Source organism: Uloborus diversus, chromosome 3, assembly GCF_026930045.1.
Source record: "Uloborus diversus isolate 005 chromosome 3, Udiv.v.3.1, whole genome shotgun sequence".
NCBI classification, from domain to species: Eukaryota; Metazoa; Arthropoda; class Arachnida; order Araneae; family Uloboridae; genus Uloborus; species Uloborus diversus.
The window spans coordinates 214,781,240-214,798,573 of record NC_072733.1 but is presented as its reverse complement, the minus strand read 5'-3'; the positions used below and the strand labels follow the sequence as shown (position 1 = coordinate 214,798,573).

At 33.2% G+C, this 17,334-nt stretch overlaps 1 protein-coding gene across 1 annotated transcript in view; it reads left to right on the top strand.

Annotated features, from left to right (window-relative positions):
• Window positions 1-17,334, top strand: part of LOC129219169 (serine-rich adhesin for platelets-like) — a 38,700-nt gene that overhangs the window by 16,155 nt on the left and 5,211 nt on the right. The window contains exons 7-16 of the mRNA XM_054853489.1: window positions 977-1,045; window positions 1,123-1,179; window positions 6,033-6,101; window positions 6,179-6,235; window positions 8,571-8,639; window positions 8,717-8,773; window positions 12,669-12,737; window positions 12,815-12,871; window positions 15,204-15,272; window positions 15,350-15,406. Of these exons, the coding sequence (XP_054709464.1) occupies window positions 977-1,045; window positions 1,123-1,179; window positions 6,033-6,101; window positions 6,179-6,235; window positions 8,571-8,639; window positions 8,717-8,773; window positions 12,669-12,737; window positions 12,815-12,871; window positions 15,204-15,272; window positions 15,350-15,406 (630 nt within the window). The remainder of the gene's footprint in view (window positions 1-976; window positions 1,046-1,122; window positions 1,180-6,032; window positions 6,102-6,178; window positions 6,236-8,570; window positions 8,640-8,716; window positions 8,774-12,668; window positions 12,738-12,814; window positions 12,872-15,203; window positions 15,273-15,349; window positions 15,407-17,334) is intronic.

Below are 17,334 nucleotides of genomic sequence, written 5' to 3'. Positions count from 1 at the left end.
CAGGCACAGGATTTAATCATATTTATTTGAAATTTCTTGACTGGTGTGCTGGCTTAGATTCTCTATTTTAATAGGATAAAAGTATGACTTTAAAAAGTTATTTTTTAGGATTCCAATTAATTTCTCTATCAATTTAATCAGTTATTTCTTTATGCTTTATAAACAAACTTCATCTCTCTAAGCCTTTCTGCTTTCCCAGGAAGTGCGCCACACAGACACACACACAAACACACATCTTTTTTTATTATATGTACAGAAGATAGATATAGATTATTGCACAATCTTCAAAAGTTACTCTCAGATTATGCATTGAATCAATGTTTCTAAGATAAAGTTTGGAAGGTTTATTTATGCTTAAGATTTTTTTCTTCTATATCCAACATTGAATGCTACCGTATCTACTCAGGTCTTAAAATACTTGAAAGAAAAGTATAAATAATGCACTTGCTTCGAAAATTATAATGGGATAAAGTTTCTATTTCATTGAACTGCATAAAAGATTGCGACAGTAAGTGATCCTTTTCGAGGAGAGAAAGTGTTGCATGTTTGGGGTGTCCCTTGATCACGTGATGTTTTAGGTGGTGTGTTCTCGCACTCTGAGGGGGAAAAGCCTCATCTACTCCTTTTTAAGATCTGTTTTTCATCTTCAGTTTTGACCAGATGAACAATTTTTGTAGCATATGTAATCCTTATTTCATTACAAAATTATGATTATAAATTAGATGATTGCGATTTTCTTGTTTTAGAGTAAAATTACGATAATGTAATTGTAAAATATTTTTATCTCGAGCTAATGTAAAATAAAATGCAGCTAATAAAGATTTAGAGCATTCCAGTTTTAAAAAAATCAGCAAAAGTGGCTGAATTACAATTTATCTTGATCAATCAGTGTGTCACTATTATGTATATCTTCAAGTTCTTTGGTTCTCATTTTCTTTTGTGGAAGAAAATAAATTGCACCTTTTTCTATCTTCAGGTCCCTGACAAATCTAAAGCTTCCAAGAGGCATAAAAGGACCATGGGTTCAACCACTTTAACAAAAAAGGTAACATACTTTACAATGTGATCTAACAAAACTTCTTCACCATTGGAATATGGTATCTTACATTGTTTCTGTTTTAGGCAAGCAGTACTTTATCTGCTTCTTCTGGAAAGAGCAGATGTGAAAGACCTAATAGTGTAACTATTTCCAAAATTTATGAAATATAAATTCATTAATTTTTTTTTGCTAGTATTCTAGTTTTAATTTGATGTAGAAAAAAGCTGTACAATGAGGCAGAGAAAGAAGAAAATTTGTTAACCGCCTATAGCTATAGTTTACTAAATGACCATTATTTCGGTCACAAGTGGCAGGGCCACTGTGAGCAACTTCTATGAGTGACCCCCTCCTCCATTATTAACCAGTTTTCTAAGGCACTGACTTTCCTCCCGATCTACACAATGATAAAAAAAAAACCTGGGAAAAACCCTCAAAATTCTTCCTAATGACCAGCAAATTTCAAAACTCAGCACAAAGAAAGAAGGAGTCTTGTGTAAGAGAAAACTAGAAGAGAGATATTGAAAGGAAAGAAACAAAACTTTTTAGTCTGGACACACATCTCTCGTCTGTTGCTTGTAAAAGTGGAAATGAATGAGAATCTGAAAACCATTGACTAGGCACTGCAGATGGATTTCTTTCTAGCCCCTCTCTTATGGAATCTCAAAACTGTTACAAAAAGGCGGGCATATTTTTTTGCACCCTCGGGAGGCTAAAGGTGACACTTTTAAATCTCATGACAGGAAGGGCACTCATCTGCCATTGTTACACATTGATTAGGACAAGCAGTTTTTTAAATTTTTCTTTTTTAAATTGAGATGTTGCTTAAGAATAGAACAGAGGCATGCCTAGATCCTTTTAGTTGTCAAAATCTTTTTAACTCATTTGAACAAGCTCATTTGATAAGGCACATGGTTATAACATGGCAATAACATAAACAACTAATTTATGTGGCTAACGTTCTGGGAGAAACAAAAGTTGTTTCATTAAAAACAAAGAATCCAAAACAGACAAACCTTTTCTTGCCTTTTAATCGAATCAGATCCTGAATGGAATGATGTAAGAAATATATTTTAGAGGAAAAGAAAAGTCAATTCTCTGTATAATTATATTCTGATCATTAGGGGAGGGTGGCCCAAAATGGGTAGGTCTTCTTATACCCCCCCCCCTGGTGTGTAAGCGGCAATGCATACGTATGTCGTGTTTACATGAACACCCCTGAGTTTTAATCAGTCCCAGCGAAGTAGCAATAAAGCGGCATGGTTCAACCAGGCTTAAAATTTAAAAAATGATGCATTTCTAAAAAACCTAAGTTTTGTAACTTGCAATTTGTCGAAGCCCAGCTTATTTTTTTGGTTGTCAATAATATTACCTTATTTTGACACCATCTACCTACAAACTATGCTAGTCATTTCGCTTGTTTCTTCTTTAATTTTAAAGTTATAATTATTGAAATAAAATGATATGCCTTCATGCAAAGGAGGTTAAGCAAAGCAGGCACAGGATTTAATCATATTTATTTGAAATTTCTTGACTGGTGTGCTGGCTTAGATTCTCTATTTTAATAGGATAAAAGTATGACTTTAAAAAGTTATTTTTTAGGATTCCAATTAATTTCTCTATCAATTTAATCAGTTATTTCTTTATGCTTTATAAACAAACTTCATCTCTCTAAGCCTTTCTGCTTTCCCAGGAAGTGCGCCACACAGACACACATCTTTTTTTATTATATGTACAGAAGATAGATATAGACTATTGCACACTCTTCAAAAGTTACTCTCAAACTATGCATTGAATCAATGTTTCTAAGATAAAGTTTGGAAGGTTTATTTATGCTTAAGATTTTTTTCTTTTATATCCAACATTGAATGCTACTGTATCTACTCAGTTCTTAAAATACTTGAAAGAAAAGTATAAATAGCTTATGCACTTGCTTCAAAAATTATAATGGGATAAAGTTTCTATTTCATTGAACTGCATAAAAGATTGCGACAGTAAGTGATCCTTTTCGAGGAGAGAAAGTGTTGCATGTTTGGGGTGTCCCTTGATCACGTGATGTCTTAGGTGATGTGTTCTCGCACTCTGAGGGGAAAAGCCTCATCTACTCTTTTTTAAGATCTATTTTTCATCTTCAGTTTTGACCAGATGAACAATTTTTGTAGCATATGTAATCCTTATTTCATTACAAAATTATGATTATAAATTATATGATTACGATTTTCTTGTTTTAGAGTAAAATTACGATTATGTAATTGTAAAATATTTTTATCTCGAGCTAATGTAAAATAAAATGCAGCTAATAAAGATTTAGAGCATTCCAGTTTTAAAAAAATCAGCAAAAGTGGCTGAATAACAATTTTTCTTGATTTATCAGTGTGTCACTATTATGTATATCTTCAAGTTCTTTGGTTCTCATTTTCTTTTGTGGAAGAAAATAAATTGCACCTTTTTCTATCTTCAGGTCCCTGACGAATCTAAAGCTTCCAAGAGGCATAAAAGGACCATGGGTTCAACCACTTTAAAAAAAAAGGTAACATACTTTACAATGTGATCTAACAAAACTTCTTCACCATTGGAATATGATATCTTACATTGTTTCTGTTTTAGGCAAGCAGTACTTTATCTGCTTCTTCTGAAAAGAGCAGATTTGAAAGACCTAATAGTGTACGTATTTCCAAAATTTATGAAATATAAATTTAGGAATTTTTTTTGCTAGTATTCTAGTTTTAATTTGATGTAGAAAAAAGCTGTACAATGAGGCAGAGAAAGAAGAAAATTTGTTAACCGCCTATAGCTATAGTTTACTAAATGACCATTATTTCGGTCACAAGTGGCAGGGCCACTGTGAGCAACTTATATGAGTGACCCCCTCCTCCATTATTAACCAGTTTTCTAAGGCACTGACTTTCCTCCCGATCTACACAATGATAAAAAAAAACCTGGGAGATACCATCAAAATTCCTCCTAATGACCAGCAAATTTCAAAACTCAGCACAAAGAAAGAAGGAGTCTTGTGTAAGAGAAAACTAGAAGAGAGATAGTGAAAGAAAAAAAACAAAACTTTTTAGTCTGGACACACATCTCTCGTCTCTTGCTTGTAAAAGTGGAAATGAATGAGAATCTGAAAACCATTGACTAGGCATTGAGATGGATTTCTTTCTAGCCCCTCTGTTATAGAATCTCAAAACTGTTACAAAAAGGCGGGCATAATTTTTTGCACCCTCGGGAGGCTAAAGGTGACACTTTTAAATCTCATGACAGGAAGGACACTCATCTGCCATTGTTACACATTGATTAGGACAAGCAGATTTTTAAATTTTTCTTCTTTAAATTGCGATTTTGCTTAAGAATAGAACAGAGGCACGCCTAGATCCTTTTAGTTGTCAAAATCTTTTTAACTCATTTGAACAAGCTCATTTGATAAGGCACATGGTTATAACATTGCAATAACATAAACAACTAATTTATGTGGCTAACGTTCTGGGAGAAACAAAAGTTGTTTCATTAAAAACAAAGAATCCAAAACAGACAAACCTTTTCTTGCCTTTTAATCGAATCAGATCCTGAATGGAATGATGTAAGAAATATATTTTAGATTAAAAGAAAAGTCAATTCTCTGTATAATTATATTCTGATCATTAGGGGAGGGTGGCCCAAAATGGGTAGGTCTTCTTATGCCCCCCCCCCCTCCTGGTGTGTAAGCGGCGATGCATACGTATGTCGTGTTTACATGAACACCCCTGAGTTTTAATCAGTCCCAGAGAAGTAGCAATAAAGCGGCATGGTTCAACCAGGCTTAAAATTTAAAAAATGATGCATTTCTAAAAAACCTAAATTTTGTAACTTGCAATTTGTCGAAGACCAGCTTATTTTTTTGGTTGTCAATAATATTACCTTATTTTGACACCATCTACCTACAAACTATGATAGTCATTTCGCTTGTTTCTTGTTTAATTTTAAAGTTATAATTATTGAAATAAAATGATGTGCCTTCATGCAAAGGAGGTTAAGCAATGCAGGCACAGGATTTAATCATATTTATTTGAAATTTCTTGACTGGTGTGCTGGCTTAGATTCTCTGTTTTAATAGGATAAAAGTATGACTTTAAAAAGTTATTTTTTAGGATTCCAATTAATTTCTCTATCAATTTAATCAGTTATTTCTTTATGCTTTATAAACAAACTTCATCTCTCTAAGCCTTTCTGCTTTGCCAGGAAGTGCGCCACACAGACACACACACAAACACACATCTTTTTTTATTATATGTACAGAAGATAGATATAGATTATTGCACACTCTTCAAAAGTTACTCTCAAATTATGCATTGAATCAATGTTTCTAAGATAAAGTTTGGAAGGTTTATTTATGCTTAAGATTTTTTTCTTCTATATCCAACATTGAATGCTACTGTATCTACTCAGTTCTTAAAATACTTGAAAGAAAAGTCTAAATAGCTTATGCACTTGCTTCAAAAATCATAATGGGATGAAGTTTCTATTTCATTGAACTGCATAAAAGATTGCGACAGTAAGTGATCCTTTTCGAGGAGAGAAAGTGTTGCATGTTTGGGGTGTCCCTTGATCACGTGATGTCTTAGGTGTTGTGTTCTCGCACTTTTGAGGGGAAAAGCCTCATCTACTCTTTTTTAAGATCTATTTTTCACCTTCAGTTTTGACCAGATAAACAATTTTTGTAGCATATGTAATCCTTATTTCATTACAAAATTATGATTATAAATTAGATGATTACGATTTTCTTGTTTTAGAGTAAAATTACGATTATGTAATAATAAAATATTTTTATCTCTAGCTAATGTAAAATAAAATGCAGCTAATAAAGATTTAGAGCATTCCAGTTTTAAAAAAATCAGCAAAAGTGGCTGAATTACAATTTCTCTTGATTAATCGGTGTGTCACTATTATGTATATCTTCAAGTTCTTTGGTTCTCATTTTCTTTTGTGGAAGAAAATAAATTGCACCTTTTTCTATCTTCAGGTCCCTGACAAATCTAAAGCTTCCAAGAGGCATAAAAGGACCATGGGTTCAACCACTTTAACAAAAAAGGTAACATACTTTACAATGTGATCTAACAAAACTTCTTCACCATTGGAATATGGTATCTTACATTGTTTCTGTTTTAGGCAAGCAGTACTTTATCTGCTTCTTCTGGAAAGAGCAGATGTGAAAGACCTAATAGTGTAAGTATTTCCAAAATTTATGAAATATAAATTTAGGAATTTTTTTTGCTAGTATTCTAGTTTTAATTTGATGTAGAAAAAAGCTGTACAATGAGGCAGAGAAAGAAGAAAATTTGTTAACCGCCTATAGCTATAATTTACTAAATGACCATTATTTCGGTCACAAGTGGCAGGGCCACTGTGAGCAACTTATATGAGTGACCCCCTCCTCCATTATTAACCAGTTTTCTAAGGCACTGACTTTCCTCCCGATCTACACAATGATAAAAAAAAAACCTGGGAGATACCATCAAAATTCCTCCTAATGACCAGCAAATTTCAAAACTCAGCACAAAGAAAGAAGGAGTCTTGTGTAAGAGAAAACTAGAAGAGAGATATTGAAAGAAAAGAAACAAAACTTTTTAGTCTGGACACACATCTCTCGTCTCTTGCTTGTAAAAGTGGAAATGAATGAGAATCTGAAAACCATTGACTAGGAATTGCAGATGGATTGATTTCTTTCTAGCCCCTCTGTTATAGAATCTCAAAACTGTTACAAAAAGGCGGGCATAATTTTTTGCACCCTTCGGGAGGCTAAAGGTGACACTTTTAAATCTCATGACAGGAAGGGCACTCATCTGCCATTGTTACACATTGATGAGGACAAGCAGTTTTTTAAATTTTTCTTCTTTAAATTGAGATTTTGCTTAAGAATAGAACAGAGGCACGCCTAGATCCTTTTAGTTGTCAAAATCTTTTTAACTCATTTGAACAAGCTCATTTGATAAGGCACATGGTTATAACATGGCAATAACATAAACAACTAATTTTTGTGGCTAACGTTCTGGGAGAACAAAAGTTTTTTCATTAAAAACAAAGAATCCAAAACAGACAAGCATTTTCTTGCCTTTTAATCGAATCAGATCCTGAATGGAATGATGTAAGAAATATATTTTAGAGGAAAAGAAAAGTCAATTCTCTGTATAATTATATTCTGATCATTAGGGGAGGGTGGCCCAAAATGGGTAGGTCTTCTTATGCCCCCCCCCCCCTGGTGTGTAAGCGGCGATGCATACCTATGTCGTGTTTACATGAACACCCCTGAGTTTTAATCAGTCCCAGCGAAGTAGCAATGAAGCGGCATGGTTCAACCAGGCTTAAAATTTAAAAAATGATGCATTTCTAAAAAACCTAAGTTTTGTAACTTGCAATTTGTCGAAGACCAGCTTATTTTTTTGGTTGTCAATAATATTACCTTATTTTGACACCATCTACCTACAAACTATGGTAGTCATTTCGCTTGTTTCATCTTTAATTTTAAAGTTATAATTATTGAAATAAAATGATGTGCCTTCATGCAAAGGAGGTTAAACAAAGCAGGCACAGGATTTAATCATATTTATTTGAAATTTCTTGACTGGTGTGCTGGCTTAGATTCTCTATTTTAATAGGATAAAAGTATGACTTTAAAAAGTTATTTTTTAGGATTCCAATTAATTTCTCTATCAATTTAATCAGTTATTTCTTTATGCTTTATAAACAAACTTCATCTCTCTAAGCCTTTCTGCTTTCCCAGGAAGTGCGCCACACAGACACACACACAAACACACATTTTTTTTTATTATATGTACAGAAGATAGATATAGATTATTGCACACTCTTCAAAAGTTACTCTCAAATTATGCATTGAATCAATGTTTCTAAGATAAAGTTTGGAAGGTTTATTTATGCTTAAGATTTTTTTCTTTTATATCCAACATTGAATGCTACTGTATCTACTCAGTTCTTAAAATACTTGAAAGAAAAGTATAAATAGCTTATGCACTTGCTTCAAAAATTATAATGGGATAAAGTTTCTATTTCATTGAACTGCATAAAAGATTGCGACAGTAAGTGATCCTTTTCGAGGAGAGAAAGTGTTGCATGTTTGGGGTGTCCCTTGATCACGTGATGTCTTAGGTGATGTGTTCTCGCACTCTGAGGGGAAAAGCCTCATCTACTCTTTTTTAAGATCTATTTTTCATCTTCAGTTTTGACCAGATAAACAATTTTTGTAGCATATGTAATCCTTATTTCATTACAAAATTACGATTATAAATTAGATGATTACGATTTTCTTGTTTTAGAGTAAAATTACGGTTATGTAATTGTAAAATATTTTTATCTCGAGCTAATATAAAATAAAATGCAGCTAATAAAGATTTAGAGCATTCAAGTTTTAAACAAATCAGCAAAAGTGGCTGAATAACAATTTCTCTTGATTAATCAGTGTGTCCCTATTATGTATATCTTCAAGTTCTTTGGTTCTCATTTTCTTTTGTTTAAGAAAATAAATTGCACCTTTTTCTATCTTCAGGTCCCTGACGAATCTAAAGCTTCCAAGAGGCATAAAAGGACCATGGGTTCAACCACTTTAAAAAAAAAGGTAACATACTTTACAATGTGATCTAACAAAACTTCTTCACCATTGGAATATGATATCTTACATTGTTTCTGTTTTAGGCAAGCAGTACTTTATCTGCTTCTTCTGAAAAGAGCAGATTTGAAAGACCTAATAGTGTAAGTATTTCCAAAATTTATGAAATATAAATTTAGGAATTTTTTTTGCTAGTATTCTAGTTTTAATTTGATGTAGAAAAAAGCTGTACAATGAGGCAGAGAAAGAAGAAAATTTGTTAACCGCCTATAGCTATAGTTTACTAAATGACCATTATTTCGGTCACAAGTGGCAGGGCCACTGTGAGCAACTTATATGAGTGACCCCCTCCTCCATTATTAACCAGTTTTCTAAGGCACTGACTTTCCTCCCGATCTACACAATGATAAAAAAAAACCTGGGAGATACCATCAAAATTCCTCCTAATGACCAGCAAATTTCAAAACTCAGCACAAAGAAAGAAGGAGTCTTGTGTAAGAGAAAACTAGAAGAGAGATAGTGAAAGAAAAGAAACAAAACTTTTTAGTCTGGACACACATCTCTCGTCTCTTGCTTGTAAAAGTGGAAATGAATGAGAATCTGAAAACCATTGACTAGGCATTGAGATGGATTTCTTTCTAGCCCCTCTGTTAAAGAATCTCAAAACTGTTACAAAAAGGCGGGCATAATTTTTTGCACCCTCGGGAGGCTAAAGGTGACACTTTTAAATCTCATGACAGGAAGGACACTCATCTGCCATTGTTACACATTGATTAGGACAAGCAGATTTTTAAATTTTTCTTCTTTAAATTGCGATTTTGCTTAAGAATAGAACAGAGGCACGCCTAGATCCTTTTAGTTGTCAAAATCTTTTTAACTCATTTGAACAAGCTCATTTGATAAGGCACATGGTTATAACATGGCAATAACATAAACAACTAATTTATGTGGCTAACGTTCTGGGAGAAACAAAAGTTGTTTCATTAAAAACAAAGAATCCAAAACAGACAAACCTTTTCTTGCCTTTTAATCGAATCAGATCCTGAATGGAATGATGTAAGAAATATATTTTAGATTAAAAGAAAAGTCAATTCTCTGTATAATTATATTCTGATCATTAGGGGAGGGTGGCCCAAAATGGGTAGGTCTTCTTATGCCCCCCCCCCCTCCTGGTGTGTAAGCGGCGATGCATACGTATGTCGTGTTTACATGAACACCCCTGAGTTTTAATCAGTCCCAGAGAAGTAGCAATAAAGCGGCATGGTTCAACCAGGCTTAAAATTTAAAAAATGATGCATTTCTAAAAAACCTAAATTTTGTAACTTGCAATTTGTCGAAGACCAGCTTATTTTTTTGGTTGTCAATAATATTACCTTATTTTGACACCATCTACCTACAAACTATGATAGTCATTTCGCTTGTTTCTTGTTTAATTTTAAAGTTATAATTATTGAAATAAAATGATGTGCCTTCATGCAAAGGAGGTTAAGCAATGCAGGCACAGGATTTAATCATATTTATTTGAAATTTCTTGACTGGTGTGCTGGCTTAGATTCTCTGTTTTAATAGGATAAAAGTATGACTTTAAAAAGTTATTTTTTAGGATTCCAATTAATTTCTCTATCAATTTAATCAGTTATTTCTTTATGCTTTATAAACAAACTTCATCTCTCTAAGCCTTTCTGCTTTGCCAGGAAGTGCGCCACACAGACACACACACAAACACACATCTTTTTTTATTATATGTACAGAAGATAGATATAGATTATTGCACACTCTTCAAAAGTTACTCTCAAATTATGCATTGAATCAATGTTTCTAAGATAAAGTTTGGAAGGTTTATTTATGCTTAAGATTTTTTTCTTCTATATCCAACATTGAATGCTACTGTATCTACTCAGTTCTTAAAATACTTGAAAGAAAAGTCTAAATAGCTTATGCACTTGCTTCAAAAATCATAATGGGATGAAGTTTCTATTTCATTGAACTGCATAAAAGATTGCGACAGTAAGTGATCCTTTTCGAGGAGAGAAAGTGTTGCATGTTTGGGGTGTCCCTTGATCACGTGATGTCTTAGGTGTTGTGTTCTCGCACTTTTGAGGGGAAAAGCCTCATCTACTCTTTTTTAAGATCTATTTTTCACCTTCAGTTTTGACCAGATAAACAATTTTTGTAGCATATGTAATCCTTATTTCATTACAAAATTATGATTATAAATTAGATGATTACGATTTTCTTGTTTTAGAGTAAAATTACGATTATCTATACATATAATAAAATAAGATGTTTGTGTGTGTGTGTGTGTTTGTGGCGCGCATCCCGGGAAAACGGTAAGGCCTAGAAAGATGAAATTTGGTATACTGGTGCAGTTTTTGCTGAAAAAGTGCACCTCGGGCTTCGATTTTTGATATTTTTATTAGAAAAAAAGTTATTTAATGTTTTATGCGTTTTTTTGCACTTTTTAGTACTTTTTACCTCACAGACCCCGAACCAATCGCACCACACAAATATTTTTTGTACTATAATGTAGGAAATTTAGTTTGAAATATGATGATTGAAAAAATTTTGAAGATATTGCAATTTTTGTATTTTTTATAAATTTTTTTAAAAAACTTTATTTTGCATTTTTTTCTGGGTTTAGTTTTTTTCGAAACCAATCCCGCAAAAAGTATTAAGCTCTTGATTCCAAAATTTTAGTTGGTAATAGTAAAAACATTCCGCCCCCTTCAGAAGAAAAAAGTTTTTAAAAATACGCAAAAGTTTTTTTTTTTACAATTTTTTAAATGCAGAACGCGACGCGACCTGTAAGCATTGCCGGCTGAGTTCCGCACTTCCTCATCACGTGACCTAACTGAAATCGTTTGCTTTCTTTTCACTTTTTTTTTCCCTTTAACTTTCAGAGATTTCATACCTTTATTTTTCCAACTTTTTTTTCTGGACGTTTTGCTATATTTATTTTTGGTTAAATATTTGTGCGCATTTTAATTCAATAAAAGCGGTGTTTTTTTTTTTTTTTTTTTTTTTTAATCTTTTGCAAGCGCTGCTTTTTGCACACTACGGAGAACACATGGCCTTTTTTTGCGTGCAGTTTTAAGTAAATAATTAAAGCCCGCGGTTTTTTGCATGATTTTTGTAGGGATTGGTGGTTAGGTTTGGTAGATAGAGAGATGATATTAAGTGGGCAAAAAATGTTTTTTTTTTTGCAAAGAAAAGGATTGTTAATTACTATCAGAGATAGATATGCATGGATCGTATAGATATAGAAAGAAGGGTGGACAAATATAGAGGTGGATACAGTAGATAGACAGTAAGAAATAGAGGAACTTCAACGGGGGATCAATAGCCCCCCCCCCCACACAAACACATACCATGACTTTGAAAAAACAATGCTTTCACATAAAAGTTGAAGTGCTTTTTGTTATTTTCCGACAAGATTTGCATGAAGAGTATGCCCTTTGTGCCTCCCCCCCCCTTTAAAAATATTCCAAAGGACATATAACTGGAGATAGATCTAGAAAATACTTTATTCAACACAAAATTTATTTGAGCAGCCGCCGATGGTGCCAACCTTGGCGTAAAAAGGCGAATGATAATATTGATGTATAAAGAAAAAGATTGATTAATACCATCGACAAAATTTTCTAAGCAGCCGCCGAAGAAGCCAACATTGGCGTAAAAAAGCGAATGATAATATTGATATATAAAGAAAAACATTGATTAATACCGTTGCTAAATTGTCTAAGCAGCCGCCGAAGGCGGCAACCCTGGCGCAAAAAGGCGAATTGCGTAAAAAGGCGGACCAGCTGGTCGCCGAAGGCGGCTAGTGTAATAATAAAATATTTTTATCTCGAGCTAATGTAAAATAAAATGCAGCTAATAAAGATTTAGAGCATTCCAGTTTTAAAAAAATCAGCAAAAGTGGCTGAATTACAATTTCTCTTGATTAATCAGTGTGTCACTATTATGTATATCTTCAAGTTCTTTGGTTCTCATTTTCTTTTGTGGAAGAAAATAAATTGCACCTTTTTCTATCTTCAGGTCCCTGACAAATCTAAAGCTTCCAAGAGGCATAAAAGGACCATGGGTTCAACCACTTTAACAAAAAAGGTAACATACTTTACAATGTGATCTAACAAAACTTCTTCACCATTGGAATATGGTATCTTACATTGTTTCTGTTTTAGGCAAGCAGTACTTTATCTGCTTCTTCTGGAAAGAGCAGATGTGAAAGACCTAATAGTGTAAGTATTTCCAAAATTTATGAAATATAAATTTAGGAATTTTTTTTGCTAGTATTCTAGTTTTAATTTGATGTAGAAAAAAGCTGTACAATGAGGCAGAGAAAGAAGAAAATTTGTTAACCGCCTATAGCTATAATTTACTAAATGACCATTATTTCGGTCACAAGTGGCAGGGCCACTGTGAGCAACTTATATGAGTGACCCCCTCCTCCATTATTAACCAGTTTTCTAAGGCACTGACTTTCCTCCCGATCTACACAATGATAAAAAAAAACCCTGGGAGATACCATCAAAATTCCTCCTAATGACCAGCAAATTTCAAAACTCAGCACAAAGAAAGAAGGAGTCTTGTGTAAGAGAAAACTAGAAGAGAGATATTGAAAGAAAAGAAACAAAACTTTTTAGTCTGGACACACATCTCTCGTCTCTTGCTTGTAAAAGTGGAAATGAATGAGAATCTGAAAACCATTGACTAGGAATTGCAGATGGATTTCTTTCTAGCCCCTCTGTTATAGAATCTCAAAACTGTTACAAAAAGGCGGGCATAATTTTTTGCACCCTTCGGGAGGCTAAAGGTGACACTTTTAAATCTCATGACAGGAAGGGCACTCATCTGCCATTGTTACACATTGATGAGGACAAGCAGTTTTTTAAATTTTTCTTCTTTAAATTGAGATTTTGCTTAAGAATAGAACAGAGGCACGCCTAGATCCTTTTAGTTGTCAAAATCTTTTTAACTCATTTGAACAAGCTCATTTGATAAGGCACATGGTTATAACATGGCAATAACATAAACAACTAATTTTTGTGGCTAACGTTCTGGGAGAACAAAAGTTTTTTCATTAAAAACAAAGAATCCAAAACAGACAAGCATTTTCTTGCCTTTTAATCGAATCAGATCCTGAATGGAATGATGTAAGAAATATATTTTAGAGGAAAAGAAAAGTCAATTCTCTGTATAATTATATTCTGATCATTAGGGGAGGGTGGCCCAAAATGGGTAGGTCTTCTTATGCCCCCCCCCCCCCTGGTGTGTAAGCGGCGATGCATACCTATGTCGTGTTTACATGAACACCCCTGAGTTTTAATCAGTCCCAGCGAAGTAGCAATGAAGCGGCATGGTTCAACCAGGCTTAAAATTTAAAAAATGATGCATTTCTAAAAAACCTAAGTTTTGTAACTTGCAATTTGTCGAAGACCAGCTTATTTTTTTCGTTGTCAATAATATTACCTTATTTTGACACCATCTACCTACAAACTATGATAGTCATTTCGCTTGTTTCATCTTTAATTTTAAAGTTATAATTATTGAAATAAAATGATGTGCCTTCATGCAAAGGAGGTTAAACAAAGCAGGCACAGGATTTAATCATATTTATTTGAAATTTCTTGACTGGTGTGCTGGCTTAGATTCTCTATTTTAATAGGATAAAAGTATGACTTTAAAAAGTTATTTTTTAGGATTCCAATTAATTTCTCTATCAATTTAATCAGTTATTTCTTTATGCTTTATAAACAAACTTCATCTCTCTAAGCCTTTCTGCTTTCCCAGGAAGTGCGCCACACAGACACACACACAAACACACATTTTTTTTTATTATATGTACAGAAGATAGATATAGATTATTGCACACTCTTCAAAAGTTACTCTCAAATTATGCATTGAATCAATGTTTCTAAGATAAAGTTTGGAAGGTTTATTTATGCTTAAGATTTTTTTCTTTTATATCCAACATTGAATGCTACTGTATCTACTCAGTTCTTAAAATACTTGAAAGAAAAGTATAAATAGCTTATGCACTTGCTTCAAAAATTATAATGGGATAAAGTTTCTATTTCATTGAACTGCATAAAAGATTGCGACAGTAAGTGATCCTTTTCGAGGAGAGAAAGTGTTGCATGTTTGGGGTGTCCCTTGATCACGTGATGTCTTAGGTGATGTGTTCTCGCACTCTGAGGGGAAAAGCCTCATCTACTCTTTTTTAAGATCTATTTTTCATCTTCAGTTTTGACCAGATAAACAATTTTTGTAGCATATGTAATCCTTATTTCATTACAAAATTACGATTATAAATTAGATGATTACGATTTTCTTGTTTTAGAGTAAAATTACGGTTATGTAATTGTAAAATATTTTTATCTCGAGCTAATATAAAATAAAATGCAGCTAATAAAGATTTAGAGCATTCAAGTTTTAAACAAATCAGCAAAAGTGGCTGAATAACAATTTCTCTTGATTAATCAGTGTGTCACTATTATGTATATCTTCAAGTTCTTTGGTTCTCATTTTCTTTTGTGGAAGAAAATAAATTGCACCTTTTTCTATCTTCAGGACCCTGACAAATCTAAAGCTTCCAAGAGGCATAAAAGGACCATGGGTTCAACCACTTTAACAAAAAAGGTAACATACTTTACAATGTGATCTAACAAAACTTCTTCACCATTGGAATATGGTATCTTACATTGTTTCTGTTTTAGGCAAGCAGTACTTTATCTGCTTCTTCTGGAAAGAGCAGATGTGAAAGACCTAATAGTGTAAGTATTTCCAAAATTTATGAAATATAAATTTAGGAATTTTTTTTTTGCTAGTATTCTAGTTTTAATTTGATGTAGAAAAAAGCTGTACAATGAGGCAGAGAAAGAAGAAAATTTGTTAACCGCCTATAGCTATAGTTTACTAAATGACCATTATTTCGGTCACAAGTGGCAGGGCCACTGTGAGCAACTTATATGAGTGACCCCCTCCTCCATTATTAACCAGTTTTCTAAGGCACTGACTTTCCTCCCGATCTACACAATGATAAAAAAAAACCTGGGAGATACCATCAAAATTCCTCCTAATGACCAGAAAATTTCAAAACTCAGCACAAAGAAAGAAGGAGTCTTGTGTAAGAGAAAACTAGAAGAGAGATATTGAAAGAAAAGAAACAAAACTTTTTAGCCTGGACACACATCTCTCGTCTCTTGCTTGTAAAAGTGGAAATGAATGAGAATCTGAAAACCATTGACTAGGCATTGCAGATGGATTTCTTTCTAGCCCCTCTGTTATAGAATCTCAAAAGGCGGGCATAATTTTTTGCACCCTCGGGAGGCTAAAGGTGACACTTTTAAATCTCATGACAGGAAGGGCACTCATCTGCCATTGTTACACATTGATTAGGACAAGCAGATTTTTAAATTTTTCTTCTTTAAATTGCGATTTTGCTTTAGAATAGAACAGAGGCACGCCTAGATCCTTTTAGTTGTCAAAATCTTTTTAACTCATTTGAACAAGCTCATTTGATAAGGCACATGGTTATAACATGGCAATAACATGAACAACTAATTTATGTGGCTAACGTTCTGGGAGAAACAAAAGTTGTTTCATTAGAAACAAAGAATCCAAAACAGACAAACCTTTTCTTGCCTTTTAATCGAATCAGATCCTGAATGGAATGATGTAAGAAATATATTTTAGAGGAAAAGAAAAGTCAATTCTCTGTATAATTATATTCTGATCATTAGGGGAGGGTGGCCCAAAATGGGTAGGTCTTCTTATGCCCCCCCCCCTCCTGGTGTGTAAGCGGCGATGCATACATATTAGGGTGCGTCTTATTTTTAAAGGTGTTATTTTTTTATGAGGCACCGTCTCATTTTGTTCCTTTGGATGAAAAAAAAATTCTCATATATCAAAAATAAAAATTGAATAATATTTAGAGGGTGCTACCACTGCTGCAAAATTGGTCAACTCTCTCTCTTTTTATTTTTTTTTAAATTTATGTATTTAGTGTGGATAATAAGTAGCAATCAGTGAAAAGTTTGTCTTGTAACATGGAACTAACAAATAGAAAAATTACAATATTGCTGAATGTAAAAGACCGAAAGTGTAAACCTGTGATAAGAATGGCATTACCGAACTTTCAAACGCTTTTTTGACATTATTACATAAAATGGCAGACATGAAATGCTTAATTTTTTCTGGTATATATAAGAAATAGGTATTTGTAAACCCAACCAACCTAATGCCATGTTGGTTAAAAATATGTCAAGAGCTAATTTTTGCACCATTTTTGTTCAAAATGAATGCAATTTTAATCACTGGTAGCACCCTTTAAATTATGTTCCAATTCTATGAAACTTTTATGCGTGTATTTTTTCATCAAATGGAAGCAATTAAAGGGATGCCCCATAAGAAATTCAAAACTTTTTTAAAAAGTGCCTTATAAGACACACCCTAATACGTATGTCATGTTTACATGAACACCCCTGAGTTTTAATCAGTCCCAGCGAAGTAGCAATAAAGCGGCATGGTTCAACCAGGCTTAAAATTTAAAAAATGATGCATTTCTAAAAAACCTAAGTTTTGTAACTTGCAATTTGTCGAAGACCAGCTTATTTTTTTGGTTGTCAATAATATTACCTTATTTTGACGCCATCTACCTACAAACTATGATAGTCATTTCGCTTGTTTCTTCTTTAATTTT